Source organism: Dinoponera quadriceps, unplaced genomic scaffold (assembly GCF_001313825.1).
Source record: "Dinoponera quadriceps isolate SergipeBrazil2010 unplaced genomic scaffold, ASM131382v1 scaffold1280, whole genome shotgun sequence".
Classification (NCBI taxonomy): Eukaryota; Metazoa; Arthropoda; class Insecta; order Hymenoptera; family Formicidae; genus Dinoponera; species Dinoponera quadriceps.
Window position 1 is genome coordinate 699,468 of NW_014555813.1, and position 14,544 is coordinate 714,011.

The 14,544-nt window shown below is 44.0% G+C and overlaps 1 protein-coding gene across 3 annotated transcripts in view; it reads right to left on the reverse strand.

Annotated features, from left to right (window-relative positions):
• LOC106745464 (WD repeat-containing protein 47) overlaps positions 1–14,544 on the reverse strand; it is an 87,382-nt gene that overhangs the window by 42,197 nt on the left and 30,641 nt on the right. The window contains exons 1-3 of one of the 3 annotated variants that reach the window (XM_014621085.1): positions 12,277–12,847; positions 9,704–9,814; positions 9,228–9,303 (exon numbers count right to left, since the gene is read on the reverse strand). In XM_014621085.1, coding sequence (XP_014476571.1) covers positions 9,228–9,303; positions 9,704–9,814; positions 12,277–12,431 — 342 coding nt within the window. In that variant the 5' untranslated portion in view covers positions 12,432–12,847. Of the gene's footprint in view, positions 1–513; positions 2,235–9,227; positions 9,304–9,703; positions 9,815–12,276; positions 12,848–14,544 lie in introns of those variants that run through there. The other 2 variants (XM_014621082.1, XM_014621083.1) reach the window with 2 other exon arrangements.

Sequence of the window (14,544 nt, forward strand, 5' to 3'; positions counted from 1 at the left end):
TCGTTCCCCCCCCCGCGGTGTCGAAGAGCGGGCTTACCGCGCGTAACTGTTCCGCGTACATGTTTCACATACGACCGCATACCTAATATTTAGCGTGCGCATTAACGGGCCCCGAGGTTTCTCACAGCCAAGCTCTCGTCGTATGTAGGATCGCCTAACAAGGACTGATCAATTTTTACTCGCTTTCGCGCAGCAATGCGACCGGCCGGGGTTTCTCCGGCGGACTGACATATTTTCCCTTGTCACTCGTGGGAAACCACCGACACAATGCGCGCGTGCGAACGTGCCGTCGATCCTCCCCGCGCGTCAACACGCTCGGCGGAAAAGCGCAAAAGGCGAGTGTACACGGACAACAATCGTTTCACCGGTGCAACAACGATCGAATCGCCGAGGCTCTCGTACGACTCGGCATGACCGCGCGGCTCACTCAGCTCTTCCACTTATCGTCGGTGGCATCATCGGGCCGATTTCATGCGAACTCGCCGGAGCTGGGTAAACAAGATGACTCATTACCTGATCGGTCCCGCCGCCGAGGCTTCCCTCCTCCCAAATCGGATCGTCCCATCCGCCTGAGGAGCCGGAGGAGCCCCTGCGACCCGGATCCCACGAGTTTCTCTTCGGATTATCCAGAGAATCCGTGGAGAGCCTGCGCCGGTCGTACGAGCCTCTCCTGCCGGCGAGCGGGATCGCGGACCTGCCGTCCTTCTTCAGGATCGCCGACGTCGGCTCGCCGCTCAGGGTCACGTTCAAGTTGTTCCTCAGGTTGCCGCTCGAGCCGGCTAGGCAGCTCTTCAGGTTCCCGTTGGAGTAGCTGCGAGTAGTCTTGAGATCGCCGTTTGACGAGCTCAGGCCTGTCTTCAGGCCGACCCGGCCCGCGGAGCTTGCGAACAAGCCGGCCAAATTCGGAGCGGCGTCGCGCCGTGTCGCCGGCCGCTGGAGATTCGTCATCGACTTCGCCACGTAATCCCGCCTCAGCGGGGAGTTGTAGTTCGACATCGTGTCCTTCTTCAGGCAACCCATGGAGCGACCTATGGGGTCTCTTCGCAGAGGCGAGCCGCCGATGGTGTTCGAGAACGTGTCTCTCCTCGTGTGATTGATGGCGCTCATGGACGAGCCCAGAGGATTCTTCCTCAGGGTACTGGGGAAGGTCGAAGGGTGCAGCTCCTTCCTCGAGGACGACGGGCCCAAGGAACTCCTCCTGGTGGGTGAGCTATTGGGACGCCCGAAGGAGCTTCGCCGGCCCCAGCAGTTCTCCTTCGCATGTTTACCGTGGATCTCGCAGCATTTGTCGATCTTGATCTCCTGCTTGATCAGCTCGGGATTGTGCTGCAGCTGCTCCAGCTTGACGTCCCTGAAGAGGGCCTCGAGCCGGCGTATGGCCGCCTGCTGCGCCGATGTCGACATCGTATTATCGTGGTGCGAACAGGGAATTCGATCGATCTCGAAGAGCCTCGGACCTTACGCAGCCTCTACGCTCTCGTCTACTGCTCGACCTTGCGGGTAGGACACGCTTCGTTCGCGCGCCGCATAATCGTCCGCGCACTTATGTAGGAATCCGTTCGGATTGTCTTGCCCGGTGACTTTCACGGCTACCGACAATCCAGACGAGAGAGATACTCTGTTTTGATCTGAATGTTCATCAACCGTGCATTCCGTCGTAACGCGATACAGCATTTGCCGCGTTACCGTAACTCACCTGACGGTACGGTTCAGCTTTAGTTCTCCGGAGGACACGAGAGGAGTTCCCGCGCGACTGTTAATCTCCTTCTTATCTTTCCAGGTGCAGGCTTCACGCACAGCTCGCTGGAATTTTCTCGCTTACACTTCAGCCGGTCGTCAACATTCGCCCGTGTTTACATTCCGCCATCGCTCTCGACGAGAACTCAAGTAAGATTCTCACGGCAATCTCTCCCCCGACTTCGCACCATACCGGCCGAAAGATGTCCGACGTCTTACGGATATATCTCAACGTGGGAATAAATTTTAATCGATCCCCGGCTCGTCCCGACTCTCCGTCGATTCACCCGGTCCGTAGTGTCGCTCGACTCGAGACGAACCGGCGGATTTCGGTCTTCCTTCGCGGCTCGTTAAGCGACCGGCATGCTGCACGACAGCGTGCCGCGGTGATGGCGGACAACGGTGGTGGTGGGAGCGCGCGCTCGTGACTATATGAAAACGCGTGTGCGTCGTAACACGCGTCCGATGAGGTACTGGGGTACCGCGGAACGTGAGAGACGTGCTACCTCGAAGGAGAGAACTCCGTGGCGGATCCCCACCAGACGTCGATGCCATTCGTAAAGGCGAAGTATCCATATTAGGTCAAACCTTATGGGTTTGTCGCACAAAATTGCCCGAGAGAACATCGATACGACCCTGGCGGAATCAGGTCGCGTGCGTAGCCGCGATTATGGGGCCCGGTTGGCCACCGTGACAAACGATGATGCTCGCCGACGTGATGCAAGGCGAGCCGACCCGCGACGCCGTCGGCGAGTAATGCGTCGTCGAGGAAACGCGATTTCCTTCTGCTTCGTTAGACACGGTATATATCGCCGGTGACTGTGTTTCCATCGTACGGGCTTTTTTCTGGTCCCCATGCCTACAGTCATGATTTAATCTAACCGACGATTTGCTCAACGGAATTGACCAGTCGGAACTGATTGGTTCAGCTAATCGTCAATGCGATTGGTCGGTCCGAGGGTTACCGAGAAAACCGCACGAGAAATAGAAGTAGATCCCGCAGCTGAAAACTAGCTCTCACAGGTAAGAATTAACTGATAACGTGTAATACAATGAAAATTTAGTTAATGCAGCTAATTCTTCTTGTTCCTGTATCGAAGGATAAAAACTAGGTCTCGTAATTAAATTTAAGTATTAGGGGTAACCCATAAATAATGTCGCTCTTTGATACTTATACAAAATTTTATTTCATTTAACAATTAGTTTCTTTCAAAAATTGATAATAAGCACACTAAGTGTCAATAAATTTGATTATAAATTTTATTATTTAGTATATAGATTACGTAATAATAAATCACGTCCACGAACAAGGTGGTAATGTTTATTCAATCTGAGAAAACGACATTACTTATGAACACCTTTAATATTTAATTATATGGACAGCTAATTTTGTTCTTTCGTGCGTGTTGACCTCCGAGGGTCGATTCTTCTAATCGGTCGAGCGGAGAGCAAGCAATTGCAGAACTTCTTCTTAAACATTTAAGCGATCTCCGGGGCAAGGTCGGGCGTATAAAAAGTAAGAGGTGGCATAGAAAAAGGTAGTGAAAAAGAATAAATTGAGCAATTACACCGAGCAGGAGAGATCGATATGCCTCGCGTGAAATTGATTCGTTCGTGAATGCAGTGTTGAAACGAAAATAGGCGTGAAACACAGTGCGTCACGGAGGAACAAAGTATAACCGGCGATTCTACAAAACGAGAACCTGACACTGAATAAGTAGCTCTGTGGCAAGGCATACGATTTCGGTCTTTGTGGCAACTCCTCGTCTCCGGATGAGGAATGCGTGGAAAAAAACATTTCTATTGCGGATCGTTACAAAGTAGAATGGAAAATGACTCACCCGCAGGCTTGGACGTAAAGGCAAAAATTGACGGAGAAAAATGGTAAAGTTAAATCTGCAATATAAAATGACTAGATCAAAAAAAAAAAGAAGAAGAAGAAGAAGAAAGAGAAATTATTTTTATTACTGTGTTCTTATGGTCTTCGTGTGATATTTACGATGCATATCTAACTAAGAAACTTGCATAATAGCATTACGCTTTGGTCGCGAGTGAAAGGGAAAACACGAGTGAAGAGAATACGTTAATTAATCGCCAAGCGTCAAAACACCCGTCCGAGAATGGTTTTATTCGCGACGAGTAATTGAGTAACGCCATCTACTTTCGATTAACCAGAACAGAGAACACGCGTTGGCGCAGGTATAGTATCCGGCGAACGGATATACGTTCTTCCATACGGCCGACAAGATGGAGCTGCAATTACATTCGCTCCACGGACGCGATACGCAATGCGAGTGCATTCGTATGTACGCGCGAACATGATTTTTGTACATTAAGATCGCGATGCGATCAATTCAGTTTGAACAATCGCCCAGGATGAAATGTAAATCTCCACAATTTCCACCACTGTATTACCAAAGCCGAAAGTCGCTTTCATATCCTTTTCGGGGCCTTTTCAAATCATCTCTATACACACAGATAAATGCCGCGATTGTGAATATTAAACATAACCTTACGCGCACGCGGAGGCACACGCCTTTGTTTAATGATCGCGATTCGACCTCCTGAAAGTACGTCACGTTTCGCATCAGGAAGACTGATGCGCGCTTACTCGTCGGAACGCGGGATCGTGACGAAGTGGCAGCGCGATTGTAAAATTTAAATCGCGCGAAACGCTACCGCGCACACACGCGAGTCACGTATTGTCGGCGGGGAAAACGCGCTCGCTCGAGCGAGTGTATCTGTGGGTTATCGAGTTACCCGGCCTCTCCGTGACACCTACACGAAGACGCGGTGACCGATTCCGGCTCACCTTGACGACGGCAGGTAAATAGCGATTTTACAGCTTACGAAAGGGTATACGCGTGTACCCTTTTGAAAAAGCGACACGCGCGCAAACACGAGTGTCGCGTTACACTCGTGGGTTCACGTGTCAACTGTTGCGTCTATCAAAGCGCTCACGAATTCTCCGTTTCGAGGGAACGAGGCGCGCTCGAGACTCGCGATTAATCTACGTCTCCGACCCGGTTCCGCGATAATCCTGTGCAACATAACAGCGACCGTGAAACCGCTTCTGCACAATCAATCACGCGTACGTGTGCGTATGATTTTGTCGAGAGTTACGCGTCGAAAAATCGCGGAAAAGTGCCCACGCGCCGGCACCATTTTTGTCGATAACGTGATGCATCTTCTAATTGTGCGGCGGTGGCGGCGATGATGATCATCGTGAGTGTAATGGATTTGCATTTGCCAACTGCGTCATAAGTACGGCGTTATCTAACGTCGCGCGAGAATGGGCATTAGAATTTCGAGTGTAGGTGTTCGGAGGACGCGCCAGATTGTCGCGCGGTGTGGCCGTTGCGGTTTACCAGCGAACTTCAGTCGTAGGTAGCGGAATCCTATTCTCTGGTCAATTTATAATCGTTAACACCTCAGCAACTATTTGATTTGGGAATTTACGGATCATTTGATTTATCATGGAGATCTAGCGTAAGAAATATAAGTCCCCTTGAATATTTTATAATTGCCAGATTTATGTGAAAAATGTGTGATTTTTCCTATTAAATATTTTGTCTCGTAAAAAGTCACTAATTAAGAAGGAAATAAAAGAAACGTCATGTGAAAAAAATATCAATTTGATGTTATTTACTTTAATCATTATTAATCATAAAAATAATCAATCCTTAGAAGTCGAGCGACTTTTTTTAACGGCTTCAACAGAGTTTCCGAAATGCAAAAGTTTCAATTATTTGCATATTATTCTATGTAATGTATTAGAAGAAATGAAACATCAATATACAATCTATAAATAGACTTCTCAAAGCTAATGCTCCCGAACCGCGCAATTTCGTTCTCAATTTTATTCAACGAATACGGGAATATTTTCCCGTCTAATGTAATAAATGAAGATAATATACGAAGCGAGATATCGTAGAAAATTTTCATCGGAGAGAAACTGGCTGCGGTTGTGGACTTCATTAAGTCGAGCATCAAGCATACACAACGGTCTGTCATCGCATTCACGATGCGACGATCCGAGACTCGCGTGCGCGCGCGCGGAATGTAGAACGCGAATGAATATTATCTAGGTATGTCAATGTGCATTTTCATGAACCGATCCGCGATTCGTTAAGTCGATCGCACAAAGGCAAACGAATGAAACAAAAGAGCTGGTAAGAGCGGCGCAAGATCGCCGACGCACTTACAAGGGCGCGACGTTTCAATTTTCGTTATAGCCGTAATTTCCGACGGTATAATGTATCGCGCTGCGTGAACAAACAAAAGGACATAATCGCGACATAAATGACAAATAAGCGGCCGGGGAAACGGTGAGATCGCCTAACACACCGCATCAGTATCGCGTATGTGAGAATCGCGACAAGAATCGACTCGAGAAGTTTAGGAAGTCAACTGATGCAGCGGGAAGTATGAAATGCGTCGTCTGCGACTACGGTTACCCGCACCCAGCCTGACGTCATGACACTTCCGCGAAATTATTGTGTTACATAATGTGTATCGTATGTTATTAATATCGAAGCCGCTGATTCTAGATCAGCGATATTTTTTGCCGAGAAGATAAACTTCGGATAACAGCTTTCGATCTCTGTTACTCAACATGCTTTCACTTCGACTTCGTGTCTTCGACAATTAGTAACAGTAATTCACGTCACGATAAGTATACGAAAGTTAGATTGATTTCAGCCTTCTTATCTTTCCTACGAGTTTTTATAATAACGTTTAGCTCCCATATCCCCCGACTATCTGCAATAAAACTTATATAATAATACGGAAAGATTTGTTGTGCCAATTGAAAGTTGAAGCTATCGAAACTGTAAATAACGGATGGATCAGCTCTTCGTATGAATTCTCTTATCGTACTCTGTATAGCAGGGAGTTTCCTGGATTAAGTAAATACGAGATATATAATATGACGGTGAGAGTGAGGTAAGATAAAAAGGAAGCACCTCTGCGATAAGTGAAGGTCGATTGCAGGATTATCGTTGTTATTTAACATCGTCCCTCTTGAAAAATATAGATTTGCGTAAACGAATTCGCGATTTTTGCAATTGAATTTTACATTCATCGAATCACTTGCCCACTTGCCACTTCTGTTCGCGGTAAACGAGCCGTTATCCGGCTCTTTTTCCCGTCGACTGCGACACTTCCGCCGTAGGGGACAAAAAGGCAATTGACATGCAAATCTTCGACTGACATCGCGCTGAACGCCATTGTTGCACCAGTCGAATACGAATGTTTCACCGCGGAAGTTAGTAATTTCGCGTTACATGTGGATATTGCCCAACTACCGCATAGGAATTGTCGAAGAAGAAGGATATCACGCGATAAAATGTGCTGTGAAATCCCGAAAACTTAATTGGCCGGTTAGTTCGAAGAATTCATAAGAGCACTTCACATGAAAATATACTTTAGGGAAATAAACGAAAAAAAAAACAGAATATTGTGATGTAGAAAACATGAAATATTACAAGGATTTAGGAACGTAAATTTCAAATCAAAACAGTACATCGTACCAGTTCGAGCGACGAGAGAAAGAGAAATGCAGCACACATGAAAATAAAATCATCCATACTTATCCATTAATTCAAACAATTTGTAATAGCGCTCCATACGAGAAATGGGAAAAATAGAACATTACGAAGAGTCTTTGTTCGAAGGAATACGATTCGTCAAGTTGAACAAAAGGGCTTACGAGAAATGATCTCCCAGTTAATTGGCAATTGAGGTAATTACGGCCTTTAACTGACAATTTCACGATAATCATGACTAATCAATGACGAAGAGAATTAAGCCGATAGCAGATCTAATCGACGAAGATAAAGAAGCAGCATACCTTTTACGAAGGATTAAATTCACGAGATGACTCACACGAAGATAGTAAATTTTGTGAAACAAAGATTTTGTTTTAATGGCGCATGTTTTTCGGAAGTAAGTGTTCTGTCAAAAATCGGTAAGATAAGATAAATCACGGACTTGAATTTTTATCTCTCGGTATAAACCAGGTGTATACCGTGTATACCGTTTCGATATCATCCTTAAAAATAAAAATAAAAATAAATACTAACTAAATAAAAAAATAAAAAATAAAAAAAATAATAACTACACTGAAAAAAGGATTTGGTAATAAGTACTAAAATTTGGTGAACATTTGCTCAAACATTTGATTACTGCAACCTTTACGTAGAACGACGAGATTTTTTAAATAAAATGATAATAATTATCTAGAACAATTTTCTTTACGGACTATATGTTTAATAATAATTACAAAATATATCTTATTTTCTGCTATCAAGATTTAGTATGGTTTTCACACGGCGCGCACGTACCCTCTTAAATTTATCGGCGCATTCATCATTTATACAGCGAACATTATCTGGTGTCTGGCGTAATAATGGCGCAGTAACAAACTCACCATTTCTTATAAATTACACCGGAAACGACACAGAGAGACATACACAGATCGATTTTACGCGTTCCCGGTATCTCGATTGATTCGCGGAAAATGCGGGAAAGCCGGTTTCTCTAAGGCGAATTACAGGTAACACTTTGAACAGGTTATGGTTTTACGACGGAAATACGGAAATGCGAGTAGAAAGCGCACGTTCGCAAATCGTATATGATATTGGCAAGTTATCGTGCAATTTTTTTAACAACGGAGCAGTGTGGTATATCATCATAGATATGATAATAAAATAATCATAAGACACGGAGTAAATGTACCAATGTCTCGCGATTTGCTGCGCTTATTGCACGGTAATAAGCTGTTCGATGATAAATTATCGTATTGAATAATCGGACGCAACTGATATCGTCACATGTTACGTCGATCAAAAAGTTCAGTTCGATTTCCGAGATAAATTTGATCGCATCCAATAGGAACAAATTATTCATCAACCACATAATCATTGTCGTTATCCTTGGCCGGTGTTCTGGCTTCAGAATATTGTTAACATTGTTGCTTAAATTACATTATGTGACGTCATTTATTACAAATCAAACTGGACCTTTCGACTGATCTGATAAATCCCGAGTCGAAATTTTGATGCTACTCTGACGCTCTAAGGATAGTTGGCGTCTACTTAGATGACTTATAGACTAATAAAAATCTATTTTGACGATATTGATATCTTCTAATTTTTCTCTTGAATCTTTAATTCTACAGATTGAATTTTAATGCTATCTTCAATAATCTATTTCGGCGCTAAAACAGCGAAAACGGAAATTTAAGACATCATTAAGGTCAAAGAGGGATTATATTATATTATTAGAATTGAAATTGTGTGCGAATCTATTTTGTTATTTTAGCTCCTGTTATGTTACAGAATTAAAGAATTAATTTAACATAAGGCCAAAATTTCGATTTGGAATGTATCTTACGGTTTTAGAAATGAAAGTAGTGGGAGATTCGTACATGCAAAAAATACACGGTGATGTCAAAGGTAACATGATGCAACATCTAACAATTGACTCACCTTCGGCTTGATAACATCGTAATGTCCTTCCGGTACCCTCGAATCATAAATACCGCCTGGCACCGAGTTTTGCCTTCTGTAACGAATAAAATGTACAATCAATTAGCAATCGAAATTATCAGTATCGTTAGATCAAGTGTTTCTTACTAAATTGATTTCACAGGCAAAGTGTTAGAATATTAGAACGTTAACAACACAAATGCACAAAATGCACAGGTGCAAGCGATAAAACAGTGAATGTTGATTTACTAATCGTTAGTTTGACAGATACGATCTATAAACGGAATAGCTTGAAAAGAAAGGAAATGTAATGTCGAGACAGCCGGAAGGAAAGCGATTCTCCGACGGTGAGCATTACCGATATCAAATTACCGGTATTAAATAACGCAATGCCTCTGACAGAGCCATAAATTTTCGCGTACGCCTTGCAGCGGGACTGTCACGATTTTTTTTTAGCGTACAGCATGAGAACTTACGCGACGGGATCGGATCCATTGATCGTGGGCTTCGGCGACTGGATTCCAGACCGGACAGGTGTATTCGTATGAACGGGCGAAGGTCCTTTGCTTCCCAAAGGTTGCTTTATCCTGCGAACACCAAGAGCGGAAGGAGATGATAACTCTTTATATCCCTCGAGCAGCAATCAGGTTTCGTCACACAACACCATAAATTCTCACAAAAGTACAGGTATTTATGGCTGGAACTGTTACGAGCGTCTGTCGCTTATTTTAATCTCCATTTTCTGCCGCCAATACGTATACCGTTCTAGGCAACAATGTCATAAACGGTGTTAAGTCGACCCGCGTAAATCCAGTCAATGATCACATGTTACATGCGATGACTGTATAACAAAAATTACTGGGCAATAACTGTGTGTAATAATTTGTAACAGAGATTTGATGATCCCGAGAAGCGGAAAGATAAGAAGTCGAAAACTTGTGTCTCTCGGGAGAAGCCAAGTTTTACGAGTGACTTTTTCAATAAATAAATGCAAGCAAAATTTATGAAAAAAAAAGCGTGTAAAATATTATGAATCTCCTCTTGATGCATTTTTATTTTATATAATTTTACTAACAGAAATTATTCGTGTAATAACAGCGCGACACGGAATAAATGCTTTTATTATAACGCAGAATTACTCCATTATGCTATTAATCTTCAGATAATCATATTTAAAATGATCTTAAAAACTTTACTTACACAATAAAAAATGTTGTATTAAAGACTGTCCGTCAAAATGTTGTGTTACTCTAACATGGAGAATTTAACATGGGGAATGAGTTAAAAATTACACAAATATAAGTCACAAATATAAATAACATCAAATTAGCACATTACCCATGTTAAAATAAAACAACATTTCAGTGAACCGTTTTTAACACCAAATTTTTTACCGTGTGCTAATTATTCTATAATTATAATTTCAAAGTTTACTCACACATAATTATATAAGCAACCACTTGCAATCATATCGGAACTAGGAAATTATTTTTTTGCTTTCAAGTACATACAAGATTCTATCCGGTGAAATAATCATCGATAATTCACTATATTCTGTCCACGATGCGAAGCGTCTATTCTTTTCCACTTTTAAAGAACGAGCCTGGGAATTAGCCGTGACCGCGATTTTCAAGCTCAAACGAAGAAGAAGTCGGAGAAGTCGCGCGAGACCACCCGATCCCGGTCATTTTTCAAGCGAGATGCGATTTATCGGAATCCGTTGTCGCTCTCAGAGTTTCAACACAACGGAGAAACGAGACATCTTGACCTTCTCGAATTTATCCTCGCGCCTTTCCTATGATGCGTGTATGACAGACTAGGTACCATTTCTTAAACGACACCGTGCGCATAAGCAGCGTGTGAACCAGTCAGGCGCATTATTCATTTCGCCTGAAACTCGACAGTGGAAAGTCAACGCAACGATTAATTTCCTCGAAATCTCACACTTCCCGCGTTACAGACTGATGGAAACATCGACCTCGTTCGAAAGCGAGCCACTTTTTCGCTCATATGATAGCGTTTCATCGCGAATTTCGCAAAACAATTATCGATTTTCCATCTTTCACCGTGTTATTTACGGGGAATTTTGCGATGCATTAGCAGCCAATGGGAGAATTGATTTTCTTGCTAATTTTCAGCGAATAAAGAACCCCACAGAATACTTGTGGAAAATGGCGTTCGGCTAAATTTTCTGAGACTGTGCTATATGATGGTTCTTATTGTGTAGATCAAAAGTGTCAATGGCCGCAAAGTCTGAAAAATTATAGTTTGTGAGTCACATTTTCCGTAAGGATTCTGCGGCGCCCTTTTCCTATTGGATAACCGGATGCACCCTGAACCTCATCGTGATAAAAAAAGTGTTGCAGTTTTTCTCTGCCATCGACTACACATGTACGGACAATTTACCGACGTTTTCTGAATCGCTAAAACAATCTCAAGCCGATCGGGCGCGCGACTTCTCAGTTTTCGTTACCGTTATATAAAATCGCGCTGCATCACGGTGCGTGCTGCGTTCTCAATCGAGGTAACGTTTCCCGATGCGACATGAGCTTCCGATGCAGCGCCACGAGCACGCTCGCGTCTTCAAGATGCTGCGATTGCATCACATTCTCGAAACGCGAAAATCACGGTTATACTAATTAATATGAGAGTATTAACGAGAGACGTCCATTTAATTATTCGCCGATACTGACTTAACATTTATATCCGAGTTATTATAACTCGTTGTTACTACGTCGTTATATTACAAGGTCGCTCGACAGTGGAAACTTGGTATTTTGTAATTTCCATTATCGTAAGTAGTACAAGCGCTACTTGGTCAGTCGTATACGACTCTTCTCCGAGAGAAGAGTATTTTTAAATTTACGTAAAAATAGGTTACAATCGAGACGATCACTCGGCGTTCCCTGTGCGCGGCATTAAAAGCTAAACTGAGTGATCCTTGACTCTTTATTAAGAGTCGTCGCTCATTAGATATTAGTAATCGATAACGGTTGGCTCTGTCAGGAGGCGACAAATGTCAGCGAGTGGTCAAACGAGCGGTATTTACCGGCTTATGCACGGCGGTGTGGAACCGACGCTCCTAAGGCTGCACGTGCTGCTGTGACTATTCTGTTTGTTGTAAGTCGGCCGATTGCTGGCGGGCTGCACGCTGATCCGCTCGGCGATGCGGAATCGCGGCGTCGTCGGCTTGTGGTAAATCATGTTCCCCGTCGTCCTGACTGCGCGTTCTCACATTCTCGTCGCCACGAGCGATTCGCCTCGAGCGCGCGCAAACGATTGCGAAAACGACGGCCCTCTCGAAGAGGTCGCCGACACGCACGAATCGGAACGCACTCCGGACGCGAATCACGGCGCAATTTAACCGGCGACTTGACCGCCCGGGAAGCCGCAGAATTCGCGCTCGTTTTGTTGCGCCCGAGATTGGCGCGCGGTATGTCGCCCGCGTAGTTGCAACTGCACACGGTACCGATACTGCCGACGAGGAGGCCCGACGTGGAGTATCGAGGGGGCAAGAGCACCACGACGAGCGCCGGCAGCGGCGGCGGCGGTGGAGGAGGTGACGGTGGTGGCGGCGGTTACGATTCGCCTGGCAGCGGCATTAGGCTCGACTGAGCCTGTCGGCTCCGAGTCCGCTCGTAATAACAAAGCGTATCGCGAAGCCTATCAGAGGCTGCTTTGATTCCCGGCCGGCTCCCTCCGGCCGCCAACATCCGCGCCGATCAGCTGTCGAGCGCGCGCGCACAGCCGCGATGCACCGAGATGCAATTCTCGGTGACGGCCGTTCGCGGATCTTTCCGTTCCCGAGCGAATCGATTGTATGGAAATTCGAATCGCCTCGAGGATCACATGAACACCGAAAGTCCTCCGAAGCCATGGAGAATCTCCCGCAAGCCTCTCGAGTGCCTTGAATATCTACTTTATATCGGCGATAAATGATGGTAAATTGCGCACACAGAGAAAAATCAGTAGCAAATCAAGACTCGTGTTTTTATATATAAGAATACGCAATTCTATACGATGATGAAATTTGCTTACATGAAGGAATTCCGTATAGCTCCACTAAAAACGTCATATTTTTGTTATACAAGATACTATAAGGAACATTTTGTTATACAAGTTGTACGAAAAATATCATATTCTTGTTATGCAAGAATAATTTTCATGAATTGAGAGGAAAAAGTATTGGGTAGAAAGAACGATATTTTCGAACTGATATAATTTCTAGTTTAAAAATATCATTCTTTCTATGCAATATTCCTTTCCTTTCCTTTCCTTTAACATAGATCGAGAGTTCAACCGTTTTATTTCATTCAATTTAAAAGACTAAAAATCTTGTATGAATATTATAATATTCTTGCTTATGTATGAAAATATCTGTCATTGATTTCAGACTATTTTTTTCTGTGTATAGGCGTATATGTAGATTACGTTGTCGTCATCCGCGAGACTTGGAAAACAATCGAAGCCTTTCGCTGCATTCGAGACCTTCGAGACTCGAGAATCTCTGCCTACGGATAACGTAATAAAAAGTGAATCGAGGTTTTCGTCGTGCCTGCCACGTATCGTCGTATACACTTATGTATAAATAAAGTGATTCGACATATTTTGTATCCATCGCACTAGCCGGCTGCTCCGAGATATCTCGCACGGAGTGTAGAAAGTTTTACGAGTACTTAGGAAGCTCTCGGATGCGCGTAGATAAGGAGGATAAGGCGCCCATCGACGGGAAAAACGCGGTCTGCTCTTAACGGAGTGCACAGCGTGTCGACATCTCCCGCTCTCCTTCGTGGCGATGAATTTTGATAAATAGAAAGTCCTCAGGGGCAGAATTGCGCAGTGAGCGATTAGATGGACGGAAATATTGTGACGTAGGAAGTGTTACGGTTAGATAATAAGGTCGCGCAGGAAATTCCGTTCACTCACGCGTCTCGCGGTCGTTTCTTTCTGGCAAAGATAAATGCAATAAATAACGGAAGGCATTAGTTGCAATTATGTGTACCGGCGAACAGGACTGTTTCAGAGCTCGTTTGATCAACATATCTTAAAAGACGTCATATTTGCAAAATAACAATAATATCGAACCGTTATTTCCCCGGTATAATTCGACCAATCTGTGCACTTGAATGGCATGTGGGTCGCGAAAATGCGTCAGAATATTTTTGCTCAATGATGATTCTGAAGTTTCTAAATTTACAATCCCGAGAGAAAGTGTTAACACATTTATAAAAGCCAACGCAAAGGACAATCGTTTTGCGAGCACAATTATTCAATTGTTACCTTCAACAGTTAGAACCATTTTTATTTGTTATCTTAA